The sequence below is a fragment of the Acanthisitta chloris genome, unplaced genomic scaffold, assembly GCF_000695815.1.
Source record: "Acanthisitta chloris isolate BGI_N310 unplaced genomic scaffold, ASM69581v1 scaffold16818, whole genome shotgun sequence".
In the NCBI taxonomy this organism is placed as follows: Eukaryota; Metazoa; Chordata; class Aves; order Passeriformes; family Acanthisittidae; genus Acanthisitta; species Acanthisitta chloris.
Genome location: NW_008686692.1, coordinates 1 through 20,762, shown reverse-complemented (window position 1 = coordinate 20,762; position 20,762 = coordinate 1). Strand labels below are relative to the sequence as shown.

The following is a 20,762-nucleotide window of genomic DNA, read 5'->3' as shown; positions in this document are numbered from 1 at the left end:
ATGCAGAATGCCTAAGTGCTTGCAAGATTTGTTCTATCAGTGATTTTCCTTGTTAGGTGGCTGTAGAAGTACTGTATTTTGTGACTGAAATTATTATTGCAATTTTTTTCCAGGCGACTGGCTGGCAATGACCTTTCTTTTATCCATCCAAAGGCCTTGTCTGGGTTGAAAGAGCTCAAAGTTCTGTAAGTAATTGGGTTTCAGAGCTTCGTAGCTAGCTGTATGCCTTCTTAGTGCACAGCCAGACTGTTTACTGGTAGGCTGGAGGAAATTTTTTTGCCCTCCCTCCCTCCCCCTAAATTATAGCTCTCATTTTTTAACAAAGCCTGCTGTAAGTGGTTATGCTGAGCAGTGGTGAACCTGACTAAACTGTAATTATTGCATTTAATTAGAACACTCACTTGCTTCTGAAGTAGATCTTGTAGCAGAAGAGTCTCAAGAAGGAAAAAAATCCCAAAAAAGGACATGTAAAGCTTTTAGTTGTTCTCCACCCCCTCAGCTTCCTCTGTCAGATCCCCTGACATCATCAGGTAGTACTACTACTCAGAGATTTAAACCACTGTTTGACCTTTGAATCATTCCCTACCAGTCATAGAAAAAATGTCTATAGTTTCTTTAGGTGAAAATGGCTATTAAAAACAGGTTTTGCTTTCCTTTCTGAGATCTGAATTTTTATCAACCTTTTTTTTCCCCAATAGCTAAGGATGAAAAGAGCTTTCTGTTTGGGGTTTTAAAAGCCTCTATTCAGAAATGATGTCAATATTTCCAAATGCTGGCAGTGTAATTGGGAGTTAATTAGACAGATCCTTAAAAAAATCAGTGGACCCTGAGATTGTAGAGAAAAAAAAGCATAAACAGACACTCAAAGCAGGGTACAGATTAGGGAACTGCTCATCTGCAGTACCACTTAGTGTGATCTTGTGTGAACTGAATGCAGTGTCAGAGCTCTTGAAGGAATATCCCTTGGGATGCTCAGCACTGAAGCTGGCTGAAATTATAGCAGGTCTTGAAAAATTTTGGACTTGGATTTTAATTAACAGTTAACTGACTTGTCCACTTGCATTTGGCCCCAGTATGCACCAAAATCTAGGAAGGTTTTATAAGGTGTGAGAGCTCAGTTATTTACACTTACAAAAAACTCCTCATGCATTAACACATTGTCCCATGAGAGAATCCTTTAAAAACCAAACAGCTTGGCTCTAGTTTCCTTTGTCTTTTGAATGCTGTGCCCAGAGGTGCTTTGTTGGGAGACACTGGAAGTGAAATTGCATTGTGTATTGCTGTGACTGTAAGAAAAACTGGAGGTTTGATTGTTTCCTAGCACGTGTTGGGTGATTCCACCAGAAAACAATCAAATATCCTCTACTGCAGCCAATTTGTGTTCAACCTCTGCAGTGAGTTCCCAAGGGAATTTCAGCATGTTATGTCAGAGGCTTGTGCTCTGAAAATTCATGCAGTTAATTAATGAGATTAATGAGTTGTAAATAAAACTGGAACAGACCATTTTCTCCTTTCATCGTTGCCTCTGGGTACCTGGGACAATTCTGAAAGCTCTTATGTACACTAGAAACCTCTGAAACCATGACAGGACTCTCTGCTTTTCTGCCCCTCTGTTGTTGATAAAGATGATTGTCAAATTCTGCTTTAACCCAGTGGATTTTTGCAGAACCCTCCAGAACAACCAGCTGAAGACTGTGCCTAACGAGGCCATCAGAGGATTAAGCGGTTTGCAGTCCTTGTAAGTTTTCTCATTTTGCTTCTGCGTTTGGATTTTTTCCTCTGAGTTCCACTGTCAGTCACTGTGCACACACCTTTGCTTCACTCTGCAGCGTTCTGAGGTATAATCATCCATGTGTAATAACGTGCCTGGAGTTTCTGATATTGCAATTGGAACAAAGTTTCACAAGTAAAATTCATAAGGAATTTTATTTGGCATCTTCAGTGGGGTGACCCAAATCCAACCTCTTTCAAAACTCAAGCACAGGTAGAAGATTGTTGTATAAGTGCAGAGGTGGTGGAGTTAAACATTTATCATCCTTCTTGCATGTCCTGAGGTGTCTAAGCCATTTTGAAACGTTGTGCAAAAATGAATGATGCCCAAATCTTTTGCACCCAGAGGAGCAAAAGGGGTTTCTGGGAAGGAGCAGTGCTTGAGACATGCACAGTATGGGGTTTATAGGAAGGTGTTGAAATCTCACAGACAGTTATGAATACCTCAGCCATTATTGCTCGTTGCTCATAAGGTATTTCAGATGTTTATACTATCTCATGGCTTATTATGTTTTATAAAGCATCTTAATCAGACCTTAATAGTTAGTTACAGCTGTCTAGGTGGTAGATGCTTATCACGGTGATGAGGAGGTGGAGGTGGGAAGGGCTTCAAAATTTTTCCTGCTTTCTGCTTGCCTACAGAGAGAGAGAGAGAAGGGTAGATTAACTTTTTCCTCCGTGCCAAAATCCAGGTTTCTGGCCCAAGATCCTGTTTCTTTCAGTGTTGCATCAGATTATGGAGGTTTTTTATTTTTTTTTCTAAATTAGCTTTGCAAAATAGCTTTGCAAACTGTTGCACAACTTTTGCAAAGGTGCTTTCTGCACTCCCTGAGCTTGGATCTTAGCCACTACCTCCTTGTAGCTGCCCAGGGGTTCCAACCTCTTCCATCTGGGGAAAGCACAGCAAGCAGCAAACTTAACCTCCTCGTTTCCCTCTCCTTGTAGATCGTGTGGAGAAGAGAGATTAGCTGGGCCTTGGTGCAAACACTGTGCACTGTAATAAAAATCCTTCAAATGGCATGATGTGAACAACCCTTTGTGACCATTTAACAGGCAAAATAGAAACTCCTTCCAGCATTTCTGTGATGCCAGAGAAAGAAACTGCTTTAGTCAAGATGTTTGTCTACAGATCAACCACTTAATTTTCAATGAATATTCTTTTTTCTCCACTTACCCTAATGTTTTTTTGCTCTAATCAAAGTTGAAAATATTAAATCTCCAACTGATGGTTTGATGATAATTTTATGTGCAAAAGGGAAGGGAGAAAATTAAGGGGAAAACTATGAATGTATAAATTAAGTCATCATATCTCTTTTTTTTTAAATTCATCTGTTTTTTTGATGTTATTGGAAAGGAAATTGTTAGAGCCATTTAAAAACAGCAGAGATTTTAGTTGTTGAAAACCAGCAGGAGGACAAGAGGGCACAGACTCAAGCTCTGCCAGGGGAGGGTTAGGTTGGGTATTAGGAAGAGATTTTTTCCAGAGAGAGTGCTCAGGCATTGGAATGTGCTGCCCAGGGAGGTGGTGGATTCACCATCCCTGGAGGTTTTCAAGGTGAGACTGGATGTGGCACTTAGTGCCATGGGCTGGTGACCACAGTAGGGTTGGAGTTGATGATCTTGGAGGTCTCTTCCAACCTGGTTGATTCTGTGATTAGTTCTGGTGATTGAAATACCTTGGGCACGTATCATTAGTTTCTGAGAGGTGCTGTAAATATGTCTTTGAGTAAAACAAATCCTTGTATTCATGCTCTCCACACATCCTGCCCAGGGAGCTGCTGCTCGACGCAGTGAGCAAACTCAGAGCATTCCAAGTACCTGTGTTAACATGGGGGTTATTGCCTCCCATTGTAGCAGGAGTTCTGAGGTACCAGGCTTATCAGTACTCAACTTCAGAACCTAAAAATCTACTCCACTCTTATTTGAGTGATTTCTTTGTGGTTTTTGAAGGAGCACTTTAAAGGGCAAAGTCCTTTAATGATTGCCATTGAGCAGAAGTGGTTTAACACAAGAGTCAGGAGTGATTTGCCTTTGATTATCATCAGCAGTAAACTCCTGATATTAGTACAAGGCTGTTAAAATTTCCCAGTGACTGAAGCCTGACAGACTGCCTGTAGTCACAGATGAGAGCTGGGGAGGCTGGTCCTGGAGCCCTCCAGGGTGCTGCTGTGTAGGCTGTAGGGCTCTTGTATATGTGTATGTGTGTATCTATATGTAAAACCTCACTTATATAGACTTTGGAACTTGTATTCATTTGAATTGAGGAAGGAGTTCGTATTAGTTCATTTCCTTAGTGCAGTTCAGTATTTGAAGACCTCTGAGTTGCTGTGTTTGTGTTTCAACAACATCAAATACTGATATAAGAGCTGCTGAATATATAGGTTTCTGTCAGCCTGGAGAAGAGAAGTTTGTGTGGAGACCTCAGAGCAACTTTTCAGTATCTGAAGGGCCTACAAGGAGCCAGAGAGGGACTCTCTGTTAGGAACTGCAGGGACAGGACACTGCCTGAGAGTTTAGCTCCCTCACTGTGTGCATCCATCCTTCCTCTGGTCATCTTCTGCTTCAAGGGTGGGAGACAAGGAGCAGGACTTGGGGCTTCCTCGTGTGTTTTCATTCCCCAAAGGCTGCTAGAACAAATGGGATTCAGCAAGGAGCCAGTGGAAGTCCAGGTGGGCTAGCCAAGGAGGCACAGTGATTGGGAGCTGCCTCCTGAGTATGCTGCTTCTCTTAAAGACACCCAACCAACACCTCCCTCCCCCCAAAACTCAGAGCACAACCAAGAAAACAAATGGGGGAGGGCAGGGAGAAATTAGAAGACTCGGATATGTTTATTCCACTGGAAAATATTTCCTTTGATCTTCAGGGAGATGTGTGAATTTAGGAGGGAGAAGAAAGACAGGTAATTTCTAGCTTGGGTTTGTTGCTTGTTTTCTTTTCTGAAGCAGAGCCGCAGGCTTTTTTCCTTTCACCTCTCCTTTTCTTCCCTTTATTACCATCAGACTCTTAATTTCTCTGAAACGTTCTAGTCTCAGTGCAGCCTGAAAGCATTCAAACAGAACAGCACACACACCTGTCAGACCATGGGGCAAATGATAAGAGGATGCCAGTAGATGAACCATAGGAATTAGCTCTTTGATGTGCAGCTTTAGAGCTAATGGCATCTCACTCATCTGAGGGGAGAGCTTGACTGCAGACAGTTGTGTAGGTTCCCACTTGTATTGGAATATTTGTTGCTTAATTTCAGGTATTTTTTCACTTTTGATTCCATGGAAATTCAGCTGCTGACATTTTTTTTCCTGCTAATTTGAAGTATGTAAACCATTTGCATCACAACAACCAAACTCTCTTTAAGGAAAGAAGTGCATTAATTCGTGATCAAGCTTGTCTTTTGCATTCATTCTTGGTCAGGCTTGTCTTCTCCCTTTAATTCTGCATGTCCTTTCAGTGCTGGGATCCAGACCCACTTGGAGTGCTGTTCAGTGTGTTGTGACTTTGCCTGGAGACAAACACACACAGTCACTTGGTCCTTGCTGCCTGCCCAGAAAGGGACAGGGTGAATGGCTGGAGGCAATGACTTATGAAACCAACCCAGCTAGACTTTCAAGAGCATGTCTGATCATGGCTTTAGACACACAGGGAATGCTTAATGTAGCTCCAAAGCTGTGCTGATTTGTATCATAACGAGCACTGGTGCTAACACAGGAGGCTGTGTGTGTTTGGCTCCCCAGACACAGCACACATCCAGCACCATTTCAGGGCACTCACACAAGGTGTTATCTCTCGTGTCTGCAGTGAAGTCACCCTGGTTAAGCTGTATGAAGACAACCTCTAGGTCAGAGGACAGTCAGACACTGCCTGGTGCTCCCAGCCCTGTATTCTCTCACATCCATTACAGTCCATTTTTCTAATGGCTATCACTGCCTTATGAATGTTTTTCTGCTTCTTGGGTCATGCTTTGCTTGTGCTTATTCCTGGGGCTTCCATTTCTGTCAACCCCCTCTCTGAAACCCCATAGCACAGGGAAGGCAGTAACTGGAGCAGTTATGTTGGTTGGAGTCAGGTGGGGGTTGGTCTCTTCTCCCAGGCAACAGCAGCAGGACAAGAGGGCACAGACTCAAGCTCTGCCAGGGGAGGGTTAGGTTGGATATTAGGAAGAGATTTGTGCTTATTCCTGGGGCTTCCATTTCTGTCAACCCCCTCTCTGAAACCCCATAGCACAGGGAAGGCAGTAACTGGAGCAGTTATGTTGGTTGGAGTCAGGTGGGGGTTGGTCTCTTCTCCCAGGCAACAGCAGCAGGACAAGAGGGCACAGACTCAAGCTCTGCCAGGGGAGGGTTAGGTTGGATATTAGGAAGAGATTTTTTTCCAGAGAGAGTGTTCAGACATTGGAATGTGCTGCCCAGGGAGGTGGTGGATTCACCATCCCTGGAGGTTTTCAAGCTGAGACTGGATGTGGCACTTAGTGCCATGGGCTAGTGACCACGGTAGGGTTGGACTGGAGGTCTCTTCCAACCAGGCTCATTCTATGGTTCTTCCTTCTGAAAGACTTGGTGCAGTGTTAGCAGGTGGGGGTTTGTGGGGAGGAGATGTCTTTGAGCTACCAATTCACTTTGTTAAGCTGACTATGAGCATATGAATTTAAGATGTTTTATTGAAAATATTTGAGAAGCTCATTTTGAAGCTTTCATTATGGGCTCTTCATTTGCCTTGGGAGGGTTTCCATGCATCACCCACTAAACCTTCAAACTTTGTCCTATTAAATAATTTCAGTAAAATGCATAAAGCTCAAAAAAATTGGAATAATAGGCCTTGAGTTGATCCTTCTGCTGACCTGTAGTGTGTGAGTTCACCCTGTGCTTTGTTTCTGCTCTCACACAGGCGTTTGGATGCTAACCACATCACTGCCATCCCAGAGGACAGTTTTGAGGGGCTGGTGCAGCTGCGTCACCTTTGGCTGGATGACAACAGCCTGACAGAAGTTCCCATCTCCCCACTCAGCAATCTCCCCTCCCTGCAGGCACTGACACTGGCTCTCAACAAAATCACACACATTCCTGACTATGCATTTACCAACCTTTCGAGTCTGGTGGTTCTGTGAGTGTTTGTACTTCTCCTGGGTTAAGGTTTTGATTGATTAGAATGGCACTGGGTGGTTATTCTGCTTTGTTTTGGTGCTGTTGCCTATACCACCAACAGGAGATGATATATGTATACTAGAGAACCAGCTGAGGGTTTGCTAAACTTCTTCCTGAACAGAAAGTCAGATGGACTGTGGGAAGTGAGACTGATTTCTCTTTTCCTGACATCTCCTTTTAGTAATGAATATTTCAAACCAGTGGTTGTCAGAGAATCCTTTCAAGGACAGTAAAAGAAAAAACAGATACATTTTTTCATCCGAAACAAACCTGTTTGTGTGTAGTCTTAAAAATCTCTGAGGAGTAATATGAAAAATTGGTTTGATTTATGTATTTAAATCATATCACACCTGGATGGTGAGTCAAGATTTCAAATAGATTGCCTTGACTGTGGGAAATCTATTCTGCCCCCAGATGAGGATGAAATATTTCTGTCTGGAATTGAAACAGATCCCTCTGCACAATCCATCCCATGCCATGTTGTTTTCTAAAGTATTTAACTGTCTTGATTCCATAGAACTGTCAGCTAATTTGTTCACTTTTGTGAAATAACTGACTTGTTTTGGTTTTGCTTTTTAGGCATCTCCATAATAATAAGATCAAAACTATAGGAAAGCACTGTTTTGATGGCTTAGACAACCTTGAGACCTTGTGAGTATGTTTCTCAAAATAATTTGTTGCTCAGTGTTCATCTGGTTCTCAGCTGAACTGAGGTTCCCATACTGGTGTGGTGAAGGTTTTGCACATCAGGCACGTGCAGCACATGGCCCTGACACACAGGTCCAGCTCAGGGTTTGGAACTGAAGGCCTGGTATCAGTGCAGTGCTCCACCAAAGCTAATTAACCATGCAGGTAAATATTAGCCTGGGTGAAACGTCGTGCTGGATGTGGCTCTAATGTTCTGCTCTAGCTGCTGGATCTTTGCATAGCACCACACTGAGTCAGGTGGATATATCACAGGTGTGTGAGTGGCCCCATGGGTGATAAGGGACAAATATTGGTTTCTCAGATTTGCTGTAGGATTAAAGGTGTGTGAGACAGGTGGCCAAACCCCCAGTGCTGCTGCCCCTGATCCCCAGAGTGGCAAGGAATGGTTTTCTGCTTCTTGGGTTACCTTCCCCATTTCCCTTCAGCTCACCCAGCCAATGTCTAACATCTCCCTCAACAGAGCATTTGTTATGCTGAGGGAAATGCTAAGTAAATAAAGCTCAGGGAGGGCAAGGGGAAGCCAGTGACCACTTCTGTCCACGTGGAGTTTGGAGGAGTCCAGAAATGCTGTTTGCTCTACCTTGTCACCCTCTTAGACCCTCAGTCAGGCACTGAGCTGCTGTGCAAACAGCACAGCTGATGTGAGACTCTGAAAATGGGTTTTTGCTGCTGACAGGGTTCCCTTTGCAGGAGTGTGGCAGGGCCTGGCACACTGCAGGAACAGTGCCAGGGGAATTCAGTGGGGCCTGGTGACTGATGGTTCAGTGTCCTGACACTCCCCTGTGCCCCTGACCAGTGTTTATAACTGGGTTTGCTGTTACCTAGTGGCTTATTTACTGTGTGTTTTATAAAACCTGGGCTAAAAGTTTTCTTAGTGAACTAATAAAGAATTAGTCATTTGTATCTACTTTTTTTTTTTCAGTCTTTGAAACTCTAGTTAGTTTCCATGTAAAATCTGTTGAAGAACAATCTGTGAGGTATTGAGAAACACTGTTCTTTGCCATAAGGGAATAGTATTTGACTTAGTATGAATAATGGATAATATTAAACATATTACATGAGTTATGAGCTCGCTACAAAGCACCTGAAACATCAGAAGACTAAGTTGAAGTCATTTTGTGGTCTAGTTAAAGGTGTTCTGAGAACTTTTCACTTGCATTGAACTGTCTTAAACCAAAACTATCTTGACAATTCATGGCTACTGTTAAAAATTTTATAATGCTCTTGCTTTGTTTCTTCTAGGGATTTGAATTACAATAACATGGTGGAGTTCCCTGAAGCCATAAAAGCACTCCCAAGTCTAAAGGAGTTGTGAGTATTAATTACTCTCCCTTTTCACCAGTTTTCTTTCTCTTTTCCATAAATCAGAGAAAAGAAATCCTAGGTTTAAGACTGCTTGCCTCATTATGCTGCAGCCTAATCAGGTTAAGCTATGCTAAGTGAAGCTATAATGAAAGGAAAATATAATCACCATCTAGAGAGGGAATGTATTGAAAATAATTTTGAAGTTACATAAACAAGCAATTTATTCAGGAGAACCATTAGCATAGATCTTAATCAGGAGCTGCTTTTGGCCTCCAGAAGCAGAATTAAGTATTCATTGATCATACATGTTTTCCTTGTCTCCTCCTCAAGAGAGGAGTGAAAAACAGATAGTACAGCATCGTGTTTCGGAGGGAATAATTTCTTCTCCTGCAGTTTGACTTATCCCTATTTAATTGCAATTCTGATTCTGGCAGGATTGGGAATTGAGTAGGTGTGAAGAAAATTGCTATTGGTGGAATCTGCTGGCACTGTATTGTTAAATGTTGGTTTTCTTCTTTGTTAATATCTCTAGGGGATTTCACAGTAACTACATTTCCATAATTCCTGACGGTGCATTTGCAGGAAACCCCCTTCTGAGAACCATGTAAGTCATTTTCATGCACCTATTTTTAGCCTGTAGCAGACAGTGACTGTAGGAACAACCATTGAAACGTGTTTTTCCTTTCCCAGACATTTGTATGATAATCCTTTGTCTTTTGTGGGGAACTCAGCCTTTCAGAATCTGTCAGATCTGCATTCCCTGTAAGTACCCTCTCGACTGTAGAGTACAACAAATGGGTATAAAATGTTGTGGCTAAGAACTCAAAATAAATACATTTTCTGACTTCCTCTTAGCTTAATAATTTTTCTTTTCAGTTAATAAACATTGTTATGGTTGGGAATATCCAGTTTCTTAAGAAGCTCTAGTAAATATACTCCACAACCTTTTTTTTTATTGCCTGTCATAAGACACATAACCCCAGGCTAAGTGCTCAGGTTCTTACTTAAACAAACTGTAGTATGTCCTGGGTGGTTTTTGAGCAGGGCTGTACCTTGTGGGGATGTTTTGCAGGTTAGTACATGTATGTTCTCCAAGGTATCTGTTCTGGGGGTGACAAATCAGCAAAATGGAGTCAGACTTTAAACCCTGAGCTACAAACTTCCCGTTGCATATTGATATCACCCTTTCCAGTCTGATGAATTCCAGTTGTTTGCTCATGGAGGAGTAATTTATTAAGCAGATAAGTAGCACAAGAGGCAGTGAAAACACTCTCTTTGACTCTTCAAGTGCAAACTTTCAACAAAAGCAGTAACAGTGTTAAATGTCTCCTCAAAGAGACATGACCTGATAAGAAGATTGAATGTCACAATTCATTTTCATAATAGTTTGCAGCTAATTTTCCTGGGGATTTTTGTAGGGTCATTCGGGGTGCCAGCATGGTGCAGTGGTTTCCTAACTTGACAGGAACCATAAATCTGGAGAGTTTGTGAGTATCTTCTACAGAACTAATTTCTTGGGCTTGCCTCTTGTGAAATAACTGAAATATGATTAGTGGATCTGAAGAGCAACTGCATTTATGTTTTCTCCCTGTCAATAAACGTAATCATAGAATTTTAGGGGGTGGAATGGACCTTAGAGATCATTTAGTCCCAAGCCCCCTAGACCAGGTTGCTCAGCACCTCCCACCAGTGTCTCACCACCCTCCCAGGAAAAAATATCTCTCTAATATCTAACCTAAATTTTGCCTCTTTCAGTTTGAACCCATTGTCCCTTGTCCTGTCCCTGCAGTTCCTAACACAGAGTCCCTCTCTGGCTCCTTGTAGCCCCTTCAGATGATGTTTTCCTTACTGTCATACCTTGGTGCCTTGTAACTGTTTTTTTTTAATGGGGTAAGCTGAGAAAAGCCCATGAAAAGGCCATTGATACTAATCCTCTCTCACAGCACTGCAAACCAGAAAAGTTGTCCTCTTCCAAAAAAGCCAAACCAAAAATTTGGTGCATGACTAGCACCCCAATAGCTGAGACCCCAACCTTACAAACCAAAAATTTGGTGCATGACTAGCATCCCAATAGCTGAGACCCCATCCTTATTCTGCTCTTACATAGGCTTGTCATGCCATCTGCCATCAACAGTGCAAGCATTTATATCGGTGGGAACCAAAAATTTGGTGCATGACTAGCATCCCAATAGCTGAGACCCCATCCTTATTCTGCTCTTACATAGGCTTGTCATGCCATCTGCCATCAACAGTGCAAGCATTTATATCGGTGGGGTTTCAGGATCTGCTCTTACATAGGCTTGTCATGCCACCTGCCATCAACTGTGTAAGCATTTATATCGGTGTTTTTTTTCCACAGGACTCTAACAGGGACCAAGATAAACAGTATTCCTGTTAATTTATGCCAAGAGCAAAAGCTGCTGCGAACTCTGTGAGTACACACGTTGTGCCTCTCTTTCATCTGCATCAGAATGTTTGGAAAGACACTGAAATCTAATTTAAAGCAAGAGTATGGCTTTGATTGCTCATCCTCGTGGTTCTGTCAGAGTTGGAAATCTGGTTTCTTGATTCTTCAAATCAAGACTTTGGGCAGAGCTGATGTGAGGCCTGACATTCCCTGAGCAGAGACCTCTCCATGGGGATGTTCTGAGAGATGTAAGGTGGTGCTGCAGGGAACAGGCTCTGCATCTTCAGAGTCACTCTGCACCTTTCACTCTTAGCACAGCAGGAGTAATCTGCATTCAGGGGTTAAGGAAGAGTTTAGTTCACTGCTTTCACTCTTTGTGTCCAGGAGCACAGGAGAGAGTACCAAGAACTCAGAGAAATGGAGATGAGGATTAGCAAGAAGAATACAAAGAGCAGACAGAGCAGTAAGGATGTGTTAAAATAAATGCAAAAAGCCCCAAACTGGTAACTGAAGCCATTAGAAGGATGTTTGCAAAGGAGACGAACAGGAAAATTTGGAACAAAACCAAAACCTGAAAAATGGAGGGGGAAAAATAGGTTCTGTTTTATAGAAGAGAAACTAGGGAAAAAGAGTGATGAGGTGGGATTTATTTCCAATAAATGCTTGTTTCTAGTCTCTTTTTTTGCTGCATAATTTGACAGAATATTCTGAGCTTTCCCAGCTCTGCTCATGCTGAATCAAAACTGGCACCAAATTCCTGCACTGCACATGATTTATCCAGTTCATTCTGAAAAAAAATTGTCAATACACTTCTCAGAATTCAGGGAATTTGCAGAGTATGTTTTTAGGATTATGTGCACATCTGGATGTAAAGATCACACTTGATTCCCTCTGTGATTTTTCTCTGAACTACCCCTAGTTTTTCCACAGAATGCTACTAACAGGAAAATTTTTTTGTCAATCCATGTGATAGTTACAAGTGATGAGATGTTTCAGGTAGAATTGAGTTGAACTAAGCATTTTTCTCACATTTTCTGTTTTGAAGGGACTTGTCTTATAACAACATAAATTACCTCCCAAGTTTCAAGGGCTGCCACTCCTTGGAAGAAATGTAAGTAGAAATAAATGTTGTTTATCTTTATTAATTTTTTTGCTTCCTGTTTGATCGTAAGTTTCTAAAATTAAGGATAGATAGTGTGAGCATCTCATGTGAGGAGTGTGCTGGACAGAGACTCCAACCACTTGTGATTCCCTCAGCTAGTTATATCATGCTGTTCCTGCAGCTGAGGTAGTAAATATTTTTAGCTTGAAATAATATAACATCATATTATGCTGTTCCTGCAGCATAAAGGAACTGCAAGACACATCTTGATCCTGCATTTCATAGCAGTATTGGCATGCACAGAAATTGAACGATCATTTTTGTGTTTTCCTTCCTGCTTATCTCTTCCACTCTTCAGTTCCCTCTGGCCATCAGCCCATGTTGGTGTTAAAAGGGTTTTTTTCTCTAGTCCCTGTAAGACACATGTAAAACTCATCTTTGTTTTTCCTCTCTTCATTGCTTTCAATCTTCTTAAGCTTCATTTACAGACCCTACACAATTTTCCCACTTGTTCCTCCTGCTTCCACTTCTACTGCACTCCAGTTTCTTTCCCTTTGGTCAGAGTGGGGCTGACAGGCTTCTCATGGGCCTTTGCTCTCACACTGTTGCCATCTCCAGGCTTGTTGTGCACATCCTAGTGAATGACAATTAAAATTTGCCCATTAGTTCTTGAGGCATTTCTCAATATTTTCATAATTCCACGTGTTGGAAAACTGAAGTGCACCCATGGTTAGAACATGCCTAAAAGATTCCCTGCAGAATGGAAAAGAGTTGTTTGAAATCTCAGTGTGAGTCTTCAAAGTTTGGCTCTAAAGTAATTCAGACTGCACTTCACAGTCTCTCCTGAATTGAGAGACTTGTGGCTGGGGTTGGGCAGAGGTGCCATGGAAGAGCTTCATGGTTGTATAACACAGCTAATGCCAAATACTCACCCATCTGCCTGTGAGGGGAAATGAGAAAAATCCTGCCAGGCATAAGGCTCAGTCCATGTATTAGCAGGCACCAAGCTCTCCCTTGCTCTCTCTCAGCCCACTTAGCTAATCAAGTTCTGTTTCTGCTTCTTCCCTTTGCAGTTCCCTACAGCATAATCAAATCCAAGAAGTGGCAGAGGACACCTTTCAAGGACTGGGCTCCCTTCGCATCCTGTGAGTGCACGTGGCTGTGTGCTGAGTAAAACAAACAGGTTTAGATACCCATGTAACCTGACAGCAGGGTTACAGGTGGGATGGATGGCAAAAGGTGTGCTGGGTCCCAAGGGGAAGTGTAAACCCAGTACAGGAGATACCAGCACCCAGTTTCAGCCCTGTTCTTTCTACTCTCCATTTTGCTTTTCTAGCCTATATTTTTATATACATATGGAAACTCAAAAATGAGATTTTGTTTTTTCAGTGGTCCACTATTTTGCATTCTAACTCTGGGTCAGCAGGAGCTGGAGCTGGATTTTGAAATCCAACAAGGCAGATGCTCTTTTGCTTGTTCTTTTGTTGTCTTCCCCCTACCTGCCCTGCCACGGGTGCAGTTCTCACCCAAGTGATTGTCCTGGCACCTTGATGCTGGGAGGAGGTGGTGCCAGAGGTGACCTCAGCCTTGGGAGCACAGGCTGCACCAGAAGATAAGGGAAAGGGAGCAGGAAGAGGAGCTGGATTCTGCTTCAGGGATGAGGTGAAGCAGGATGCAGCTCCCTGACCAAGGGGTTTGCCTGCTACTGCACCTAGATGACTGGGGAGAGAGGGGAAAGGAACATCTCTTGGTCTGATTGCTTTTCTGACAAAGGCACAATGTGTTTGTCACCTCAGCTTTTTTTCTCAGTACAGTGGTGAAACTTCTGAAATAATCTCCTTTGGCATTCGTTGCAGGGACCTTAGTAGAAATCAGATCCATCAGATCCACAAGGAATCTTTCACTACTGTTGCAGCTCTGGTTAACCTGTAAGTTGGCTATTCTCTCTTATCATTAAACTGCTGAGGTAGTAAATATTTTCAGCTTAGAACTGATACGTGCCCATCATTTTTTTAATACCTGTCCATCAGGAAGCCTCTTGCTAGCTGCACATATGCAGGACAGACTTGAGAGTGCTGCTGCACTGCCAGGCATGTGCCAGGCCACAGCCTCCTAGGAGGCTTTCAAAGGCCTTTCTGCTTCAGTGCTGTGGGATCTTCAGCATTCTGTGTCTAACACCGTTTTAATACATTTCAGAGACCTAAGTTTCAACGAACTCACTTCAGTCCCCACTGAAGGATTGAGTGGACTGAACCAGCTTAAACTCGCAGGCAATTCTGAGTTGAAAGAAGCTTTGGCAGCCAAGAACTTTGCAAAGCTCAGGTATGTTGGTAAATAACACCACAGGGTGCCTTGTTTGTTTACACAGTAACAAGCAACTGATGGTAAATGAAGCCAGTTTAGCTAGAGCTGCTGACAGACGATCAGGCCCTTTGCTGAGCTCTCTAGTGCCTCAATGTTGGCATATGTAAGAGGGTTTCTGGCTGTTCTGGGCCAGAAGTCATTTGCAGACAATTTTCTTCTCTCTAGTGCCTCAATGTTGGCATATGCAAGAGGATTTCTGGCTGTTCTGGTCCGGAGGTCATTTGCAGACAATTTTCTGGGAACCCTTTAAATTTTTCCTCCACCACTTTTCAAACAGATACTGTCTCCTTTGAGAGCAGTGGTTTGGGTGGGTTTCTGTTCACCAGTGAACTGAGCACATCTGCCTCTCCCCGTGGAGAACAGGAGCAGATGTGCAGGTGTCTGATCCCAGAACCCTCAGGATTCACACACAGGTTACATATTCTTGGAGGCAAATGATAAGAGGAACAATAATCATTTGGATGGAAACCTGTTGCTGATTTCTGTGGGAGGTGGATCGGACAGTAATGAACTGCTTTGAATTTTCAAAGATCTTTCTCCACATTACAAAGAAGCAGGTCAAAAATGTTTCCCATACTATCGAGTGGAAAAAGTGGAGATGAAGAGACTGTTGATTTGTCTAAGGCCAGCAAAGGAATCTGTGTCACCTTGAGAAACAGGCTTCAGCAGTACTGTGGGAACAGCAGATTGGTTTTCAGGCTTTGATATGTGTTTGAGAATTCATCCTTTGTGGGATTCTTGAGACTGATGTACCTCCTAAATACTTACAAGAAGAGAATTCAGGAACAATACTGCAAATAGTTGGTATCGTAGCCTTGAGTCAGAAAAATCAGCTTCTGGCCTGCTATTACCTCCTTGTTATGTGGATTTTCAGAGCTCTGTGTGCAGTGTACTTCTCTGCTAGAATAATTGTGTGTGTCATTTCTGTCCAACACACAGAGAAAAAATCAAATCTCATTTCAGTATCACAAAATTAAGAGCGAGAGATGTAATTTACAAGCTTGAAGTCATGTAGGTATTAACTTTCTTAGAAAACAATTACCCTTTAATTAGCTTGCCTGATTATTTTTCAGTTTACTTTGTACAGCAGCACCACAACCACTGATCAGAATTTGGTTTGTATGTGGACTAGAATAAATAGTAAAGAGAGCGAAACATTGAACATTTGCCTTGTGCTTGTCACAGCAGATGAGACTTGTGTGTATCACCTGTCCTTTGTCTCAGGGCAGGAGTCCATCAGAAATGGTTATACCTGGTCCACTTTGAAGGAGTTTTTGATTAGTGATAGTGACAAAAAGAAGCCTCAGGTTGAGCACTGAACTGTGCTGCTCAAATATTTATGTCAGGTGGTTATCGTAGCTTCGGTTGCAGTGGTTAAGAGTCTTCATTGTTCTGCCTGTGTTCCAGGTCCCTCTCTGTGCCATATGCTTACCAGTGCTGTGCCTTTTGGGGCTGTGACTCCTACCTGAACTCCAATGCTGAGGATTCCAGTCCCCAGGATCAGGGTGCCTCGGTGGATCGTGAGAAGGGTAAGAGTTTCACTGGACCTAAGCAGCAGTGCTGGTTTGGGCCAGGCCAGGCTGAATAACTGTGTATGTTGTCTTTGAATAAGGAGCTTTGGAAAATGTACATCTGTGTAGGGATACAAGAGATGTCTCTGAGAGTGCTTAGCAGTTGCTTATAAATCAGTAGTGCCAGGTTCCTTCTGTGTGGAATGGATTTGTCTGACTGTAAAAAAAATCAGTTTTAGAAAGGAATTCAAACTGCTTCTCTCATGCTTTTATTGTTCTCAGCATTTCGAGCTCCCACCTCAGGCAGGGCTTGTCCTTCCACTCTCTACTTCGAGGTCCATAGCTCCTTCCCTGGTGGTCACAGATGCTGCTGCTCTGTGATGCAGCACTGTGAGTACCTGGGACAGGCAGCAGTAACTCTACTGCAGCAGTTTCTGCACTGAGCATTCAGCCTTATGTGACTAACCAGAACAGCTTTACTTGGGAAAGGCTTGAGTGTTGGTGAAGTGTTAGGTTTTTGATCCTGCAAAAACCAACTTCCATCACAGGCACCTCCACTGCACTTCACTGTTATCTTCTTCTTACAACTAACATGTTTTTCATTTTTGCTTGCATACAGCTGATGCAGATGTTCTAAGAAATGAGGAGAATGAGGAGTTGGGACAGACTATTATTCACTGTACACCAGCAACAGGTAAATCTTACAATGTGCTTTAGCCACACTGTGAACTTCAGGAATGGTGTTACACAAATAGCTGCAGAATTATGTTTCCTTCCTAGTACTCATTCTGTAGACAGAAAATGAAACTCTGCAGTGCTTTGGGTGAAACTTCATTTGATGTCACTTGTTTTGGATGAGCAATCCCAAAGATTTGGCTCAGCTTTAGACACACAGCACTTTATTGGAGAACTGTCCTAGGGAAAAAAAGCAGAAGTTTCTTCCCATAAGCAGAACAATCCAGACTTACATTTGGAGCCTGCTGTGTTTCATGCACTGCCCCCTAATTCTGCCTTACTCTTGCCAAGGAGGTGTCTGTGGAGCAGATGGTGTGAATGCTCCTCTGTTTCAGTGAGAGTTCATCCCCAGCTTTAAAAGCTTAACTCAAACTGCTGTCATTGCTGGTTTTAACAGAGCTTGATGCCTTTGCAGGAGAGAGAGTGAGGAGCACTCACGTGATCTGCTCCCAGCCCTGCTCTAGCTGCACTGACTGAGAGAGAGCAGAGCTCTTGCAAGTACTTGGAGTAGGCAGCAACATCTTAAACTGCTACAGACACTTGTGCAATGAATAGTCTCATAGGTATATCAGACCTGTTCCAATTCAGGCACTTGAACAGTGCAGAAAGTGTTGAAAGTCTTTGATCTTGCAATGAATATTTCCATTCTAGGCAGCTTTGTTTCTGCTCTTCTGCTTTTCTTCCTTAAGCTGCAAATTTCCACACACAGCTCCACTCAGCTCCTAAAGTGCCTGCTGTGGTGCTTCCTAGTTGCCTGCCTTTGCCACAGCCTCCCCAGAGGATTCCTTGTGCCCTCCTGTTTGCATGAACAGGGACATGGAGATGGTGGAAAGAGTTTACTTCCAGTGAGCAGGGGGTTTTCAAGTCTTATTTCATTCTCTTCTCCTAAACTAGAGAGGAACTACATCCATTATGAAAATCTGATGGTTCTTCACCTTTCAGACTAGCTCCAGCTTTAGTATCCAGAATATCACAAGGATTTCTTGATCACAGCCCAAAAAAACCAACCTGTGGTCAGAAAGTCAAATATATTATTTATGTAGTGTATGTGATCTGAAAGTTAATTTGACCAGTGCTGCTTATTTGCTTTTGGTCTCCTGTTCACAGAATGAGAATTCACATGGTGTGTTGGAAGGGTTAAATCGTTAAAGTCCTTAGCTCTTTGTTCCTGCCCATGCCAGAGATGCTGTAGTAGGTCTAAAAGGAATTAAGAGCTTGTTTTACAAGTTCACAATTTGCCTTGTTTTTCACCAGTCCCTCCCATACTATTAACTTTCTATGCTGTCATCTGGTGCTAAGTAGGATGCTCCACCCACCACATCAGTTCTGAATCACTGCTCAGCTGGTAGATCCACTTTCCACTTTGCCTAATGGCAGGGATGGATTTCTGAGCAGTGGTGCTCAAGCAGCTCGAGTTCACTGAAAGATGTGAAACTCATCCTTCCAAGCAGGAATTCCCTCCCCCACTCCCCCACGGGCTGGGAATATCACTGAGAGAGGAGGTAACTTTGAACTCTAAGGATGGCTAGATGGGGGAGAAAGTGGTGTGGGGTTTTATGTGAAGTACAGCTGCTAGAGAACAGACTTCAGGCTGATTTTTGGATGGATTCACCATCTCTGGAGGTTTTCAAGCTGAGACTGGATGTGGCACTTAGTGCCATGGGCTAGTGACCACGGTAGGGTTGGACTTGACGATCTTGGCGGTCTTTTCCAACCTGGTTGATTCTGATTCTGTGATAATCCGTGAGCACCATTATTGCTTGCCCAGAAATGCAGCTCGTTGCTTGAAACAAACAAAAAGATTCTTTTTTTTGCTTTGTCAGTTGGTTAATTTCTGGAAGCTGCTTTGGGAGGTTTTTGCAGGACATTTCATCACTCTGTGATTCTCTTCCAGCCCAGGCTGGGGCTGGGCTGTCCCTGCCTTTGTCCTGCAGACAGGGAAGGCATGGGCTGTGCAGGCCCAGGAGCTCCAACCTCTGCACATGTGGCATTTTCCTTCAGCTCCCTGACTGCAGGAAGGATCCCCAGCTATTGTGCTTGGGACAATTAGTGGTGCCTAATGGGGATATAGGGGAGGTTAAACTCTTCTAATTATTACTTAAAATCAGTAGGATTTCCCTATGGAATACATAGCAATTAGAAGGATTAGAAGGGTAAGCAGGAGTAGTGACCTTTTTTTCCTTGTCTCGCCTCGTATTGTTTTGCTCATTAGACTTTTTTTTGTTATTTAGGCTTTTTTTAGGTGGCAAAAGAAGAAGAAAAAACCTCATTTTCCCATATGACTTGCTAATCTTGCAGAGCCTTTTGGTGTCGAGGGTGGGGGACAGGGCTGGTACTCAATTCCTGTCCCTATTAACGCTGATTAAACTGACTTTGTCGACTGTTGTACAGATGTTTCCTAGTGACCAGGAGTTACTCACAAGGCATGTTTGGGAATAATTTTTTTGAGAACATGTTCCTTCTAAAAAATTCTTCCCCCTTACAAGTGGGTTGTGAACATTTGCATTCACTTTGTTGCCAGCCTTTTTATGAAGGATGAAATCTAAGTAAAATAAAAACCTATTTAGGTAGCACTAAAAAAAGCCCTGTTTTGAATAGCTAAAAGGTAATTAAGTTTGTTTAGCTAGCTTGTTTATACAGAGTATTCTCAAGTGACCATTCACTGCAGTAATGATTATTTCAGGCATAATTAATTAGTAAACAGCTTCAGCAGAATAGTTTCCTTTCAAGTGACCTATTTAGCAGTTCAGCTGTGTGCTCTGTTCAGGAATTAATGAGGAGAGCTCTTGTAATACCTTTTCAAAATCTTGCTTATTAAGGCAGAATTTATTCCTAAACTGGTTGTCCTTCTGTTTGTTTTTTTTGTTTTCTTCTAGGTGCTTTTAAGCCATGTGAATATTTATTGGGCAGCTGGATGATTCGACTTACTGTCTGGTTTATTTTTTTGGTTGCTTTGTTGTTCAACCTGCTTGTCATGTTAACGATATTTGCGTCCTGTACTCCACTGCCATCTTCCAAGCTGTTCATAGGCCTGATTTCTGGCTCTAACTTAGTCATGGGAGTCTATACTGGGATTCTGACTTTCCTGGACGCTGTCTCCTGGGGAAGATTTGCTGAGTTTGGCATATGGTGGGAGAGTGGCAGTGGTTGCAGAGTTGCTGGGTTTCTCGCAGTCTTCTCGTCAGAAAGTGCCATTTTCTTCCTGATGTTGGCAGCTGTTGAACGGAGCTTCTCTGTGAAGGAGATCATTAAAAAGGGGAAAAGCAACCGCCAGAAACAGTTTCAGATTGCAGCAGTTTTTGCCTTCCTGTGTGCCGTGGTAGCAGGATGCTTACCACTCCTGTACAAAGCAGAGTACTCAGCATCACCCCTCTGCTTGCCCTTCCCCACCAGAGAAACACCTTCGCTAGGTTTCACCGTCACTTTGGTGCTCCTCAACTCCTTAGCGTTTTTGCTAATGGCAATTATCTACACTAAACTGTACTGCAACCTGGAAAAAGAGGATCTCTCCGAAAACTCCCAGTCCAGCATGATTAAACACGTGGCTTGGCTCATCTTCACGAACTGCATCTTCTTCTGCCCCGTGGCCTTTTTCTCCTTCGCGCCGTTGATCACGGCCATCTCCATCAGCCCCGAAATCATGAAGTCAGTCACCCTGATATTCTTCCCCCTGCCCGCTTGCCTGAACCCAGTCCTGTACGTGTTCTTCAACCCGCGGTTCAAGG

At 43.0% G+C, this 20,762-nt stretch overlaps 1 protein-coding gene across 1 annotated transcript in view; it reads left to right on the top strand.

Annotated features, from left to right (window-relative positions):
* LGR4 (leucine-rich repeat containing G protein-coupled receptor 4) overlaps positions 1-20,758 on the top strand; it is a gene marked incomplete at both ends in the record, with an annotated part of 32,654 nt that extends 11,896 nt beyond the window's left edge. Inside the window, 16 exons of the mRNA XM_009080283.1 lie at positions 114-185; positions 1,667-1,738; positions 6,649-6,864; positions 7,485-7,556; positions 8,856-8,924; positions 9,451-9,522; positions 9,609-9,680; positions 10,337-10,405; positions 11,278-11,349; positions 12,371-12,436; positions 13,501-13,572; positions 14,284-14,355; positions 14,624-14,749; positions 16,199-16,320; positions 16,922-16,996; positions 19,914-20,758. Coding sequence (XP_009078531.1) covers positions 114-185; positions 1,667-1,738; positions 6,649-6,864; positions 7,485-7,556; positions 8,856-8,924; positions 9,451-9,522; positions 9,609-9,680; positions 10,337-10,405; positions 11,278-11,349; positions 12,371-12,436; positions 13,501-13,572; positions 14,284-14,355; positions 14,624-14,749; positions 16,199-16,320; positions 16,922-16,996; positions 19,914-20,758 — 2,164 coding nt within the window. The remainder of the gene's footprint in view (positions 1-113; positions 186-1,666; positions 1,739-6,648; positions 6,865-7,484; positions 7,557-8,855; positions 8,925-9,450; positions 9,523-9,608; positions 9,681-10,336; positions 10,406-11,277; positions 11,350-12,370; positions 12,437-13,500; positions 13,573-14,283; positions 14,356-14,623; positions 14,750-16,198; positions 16,321-16,921; positions 16,997-19,913) is intronic.
* Between the last annotated feature and the right edge of the window lie 4 nt (positions 20,759-20,762).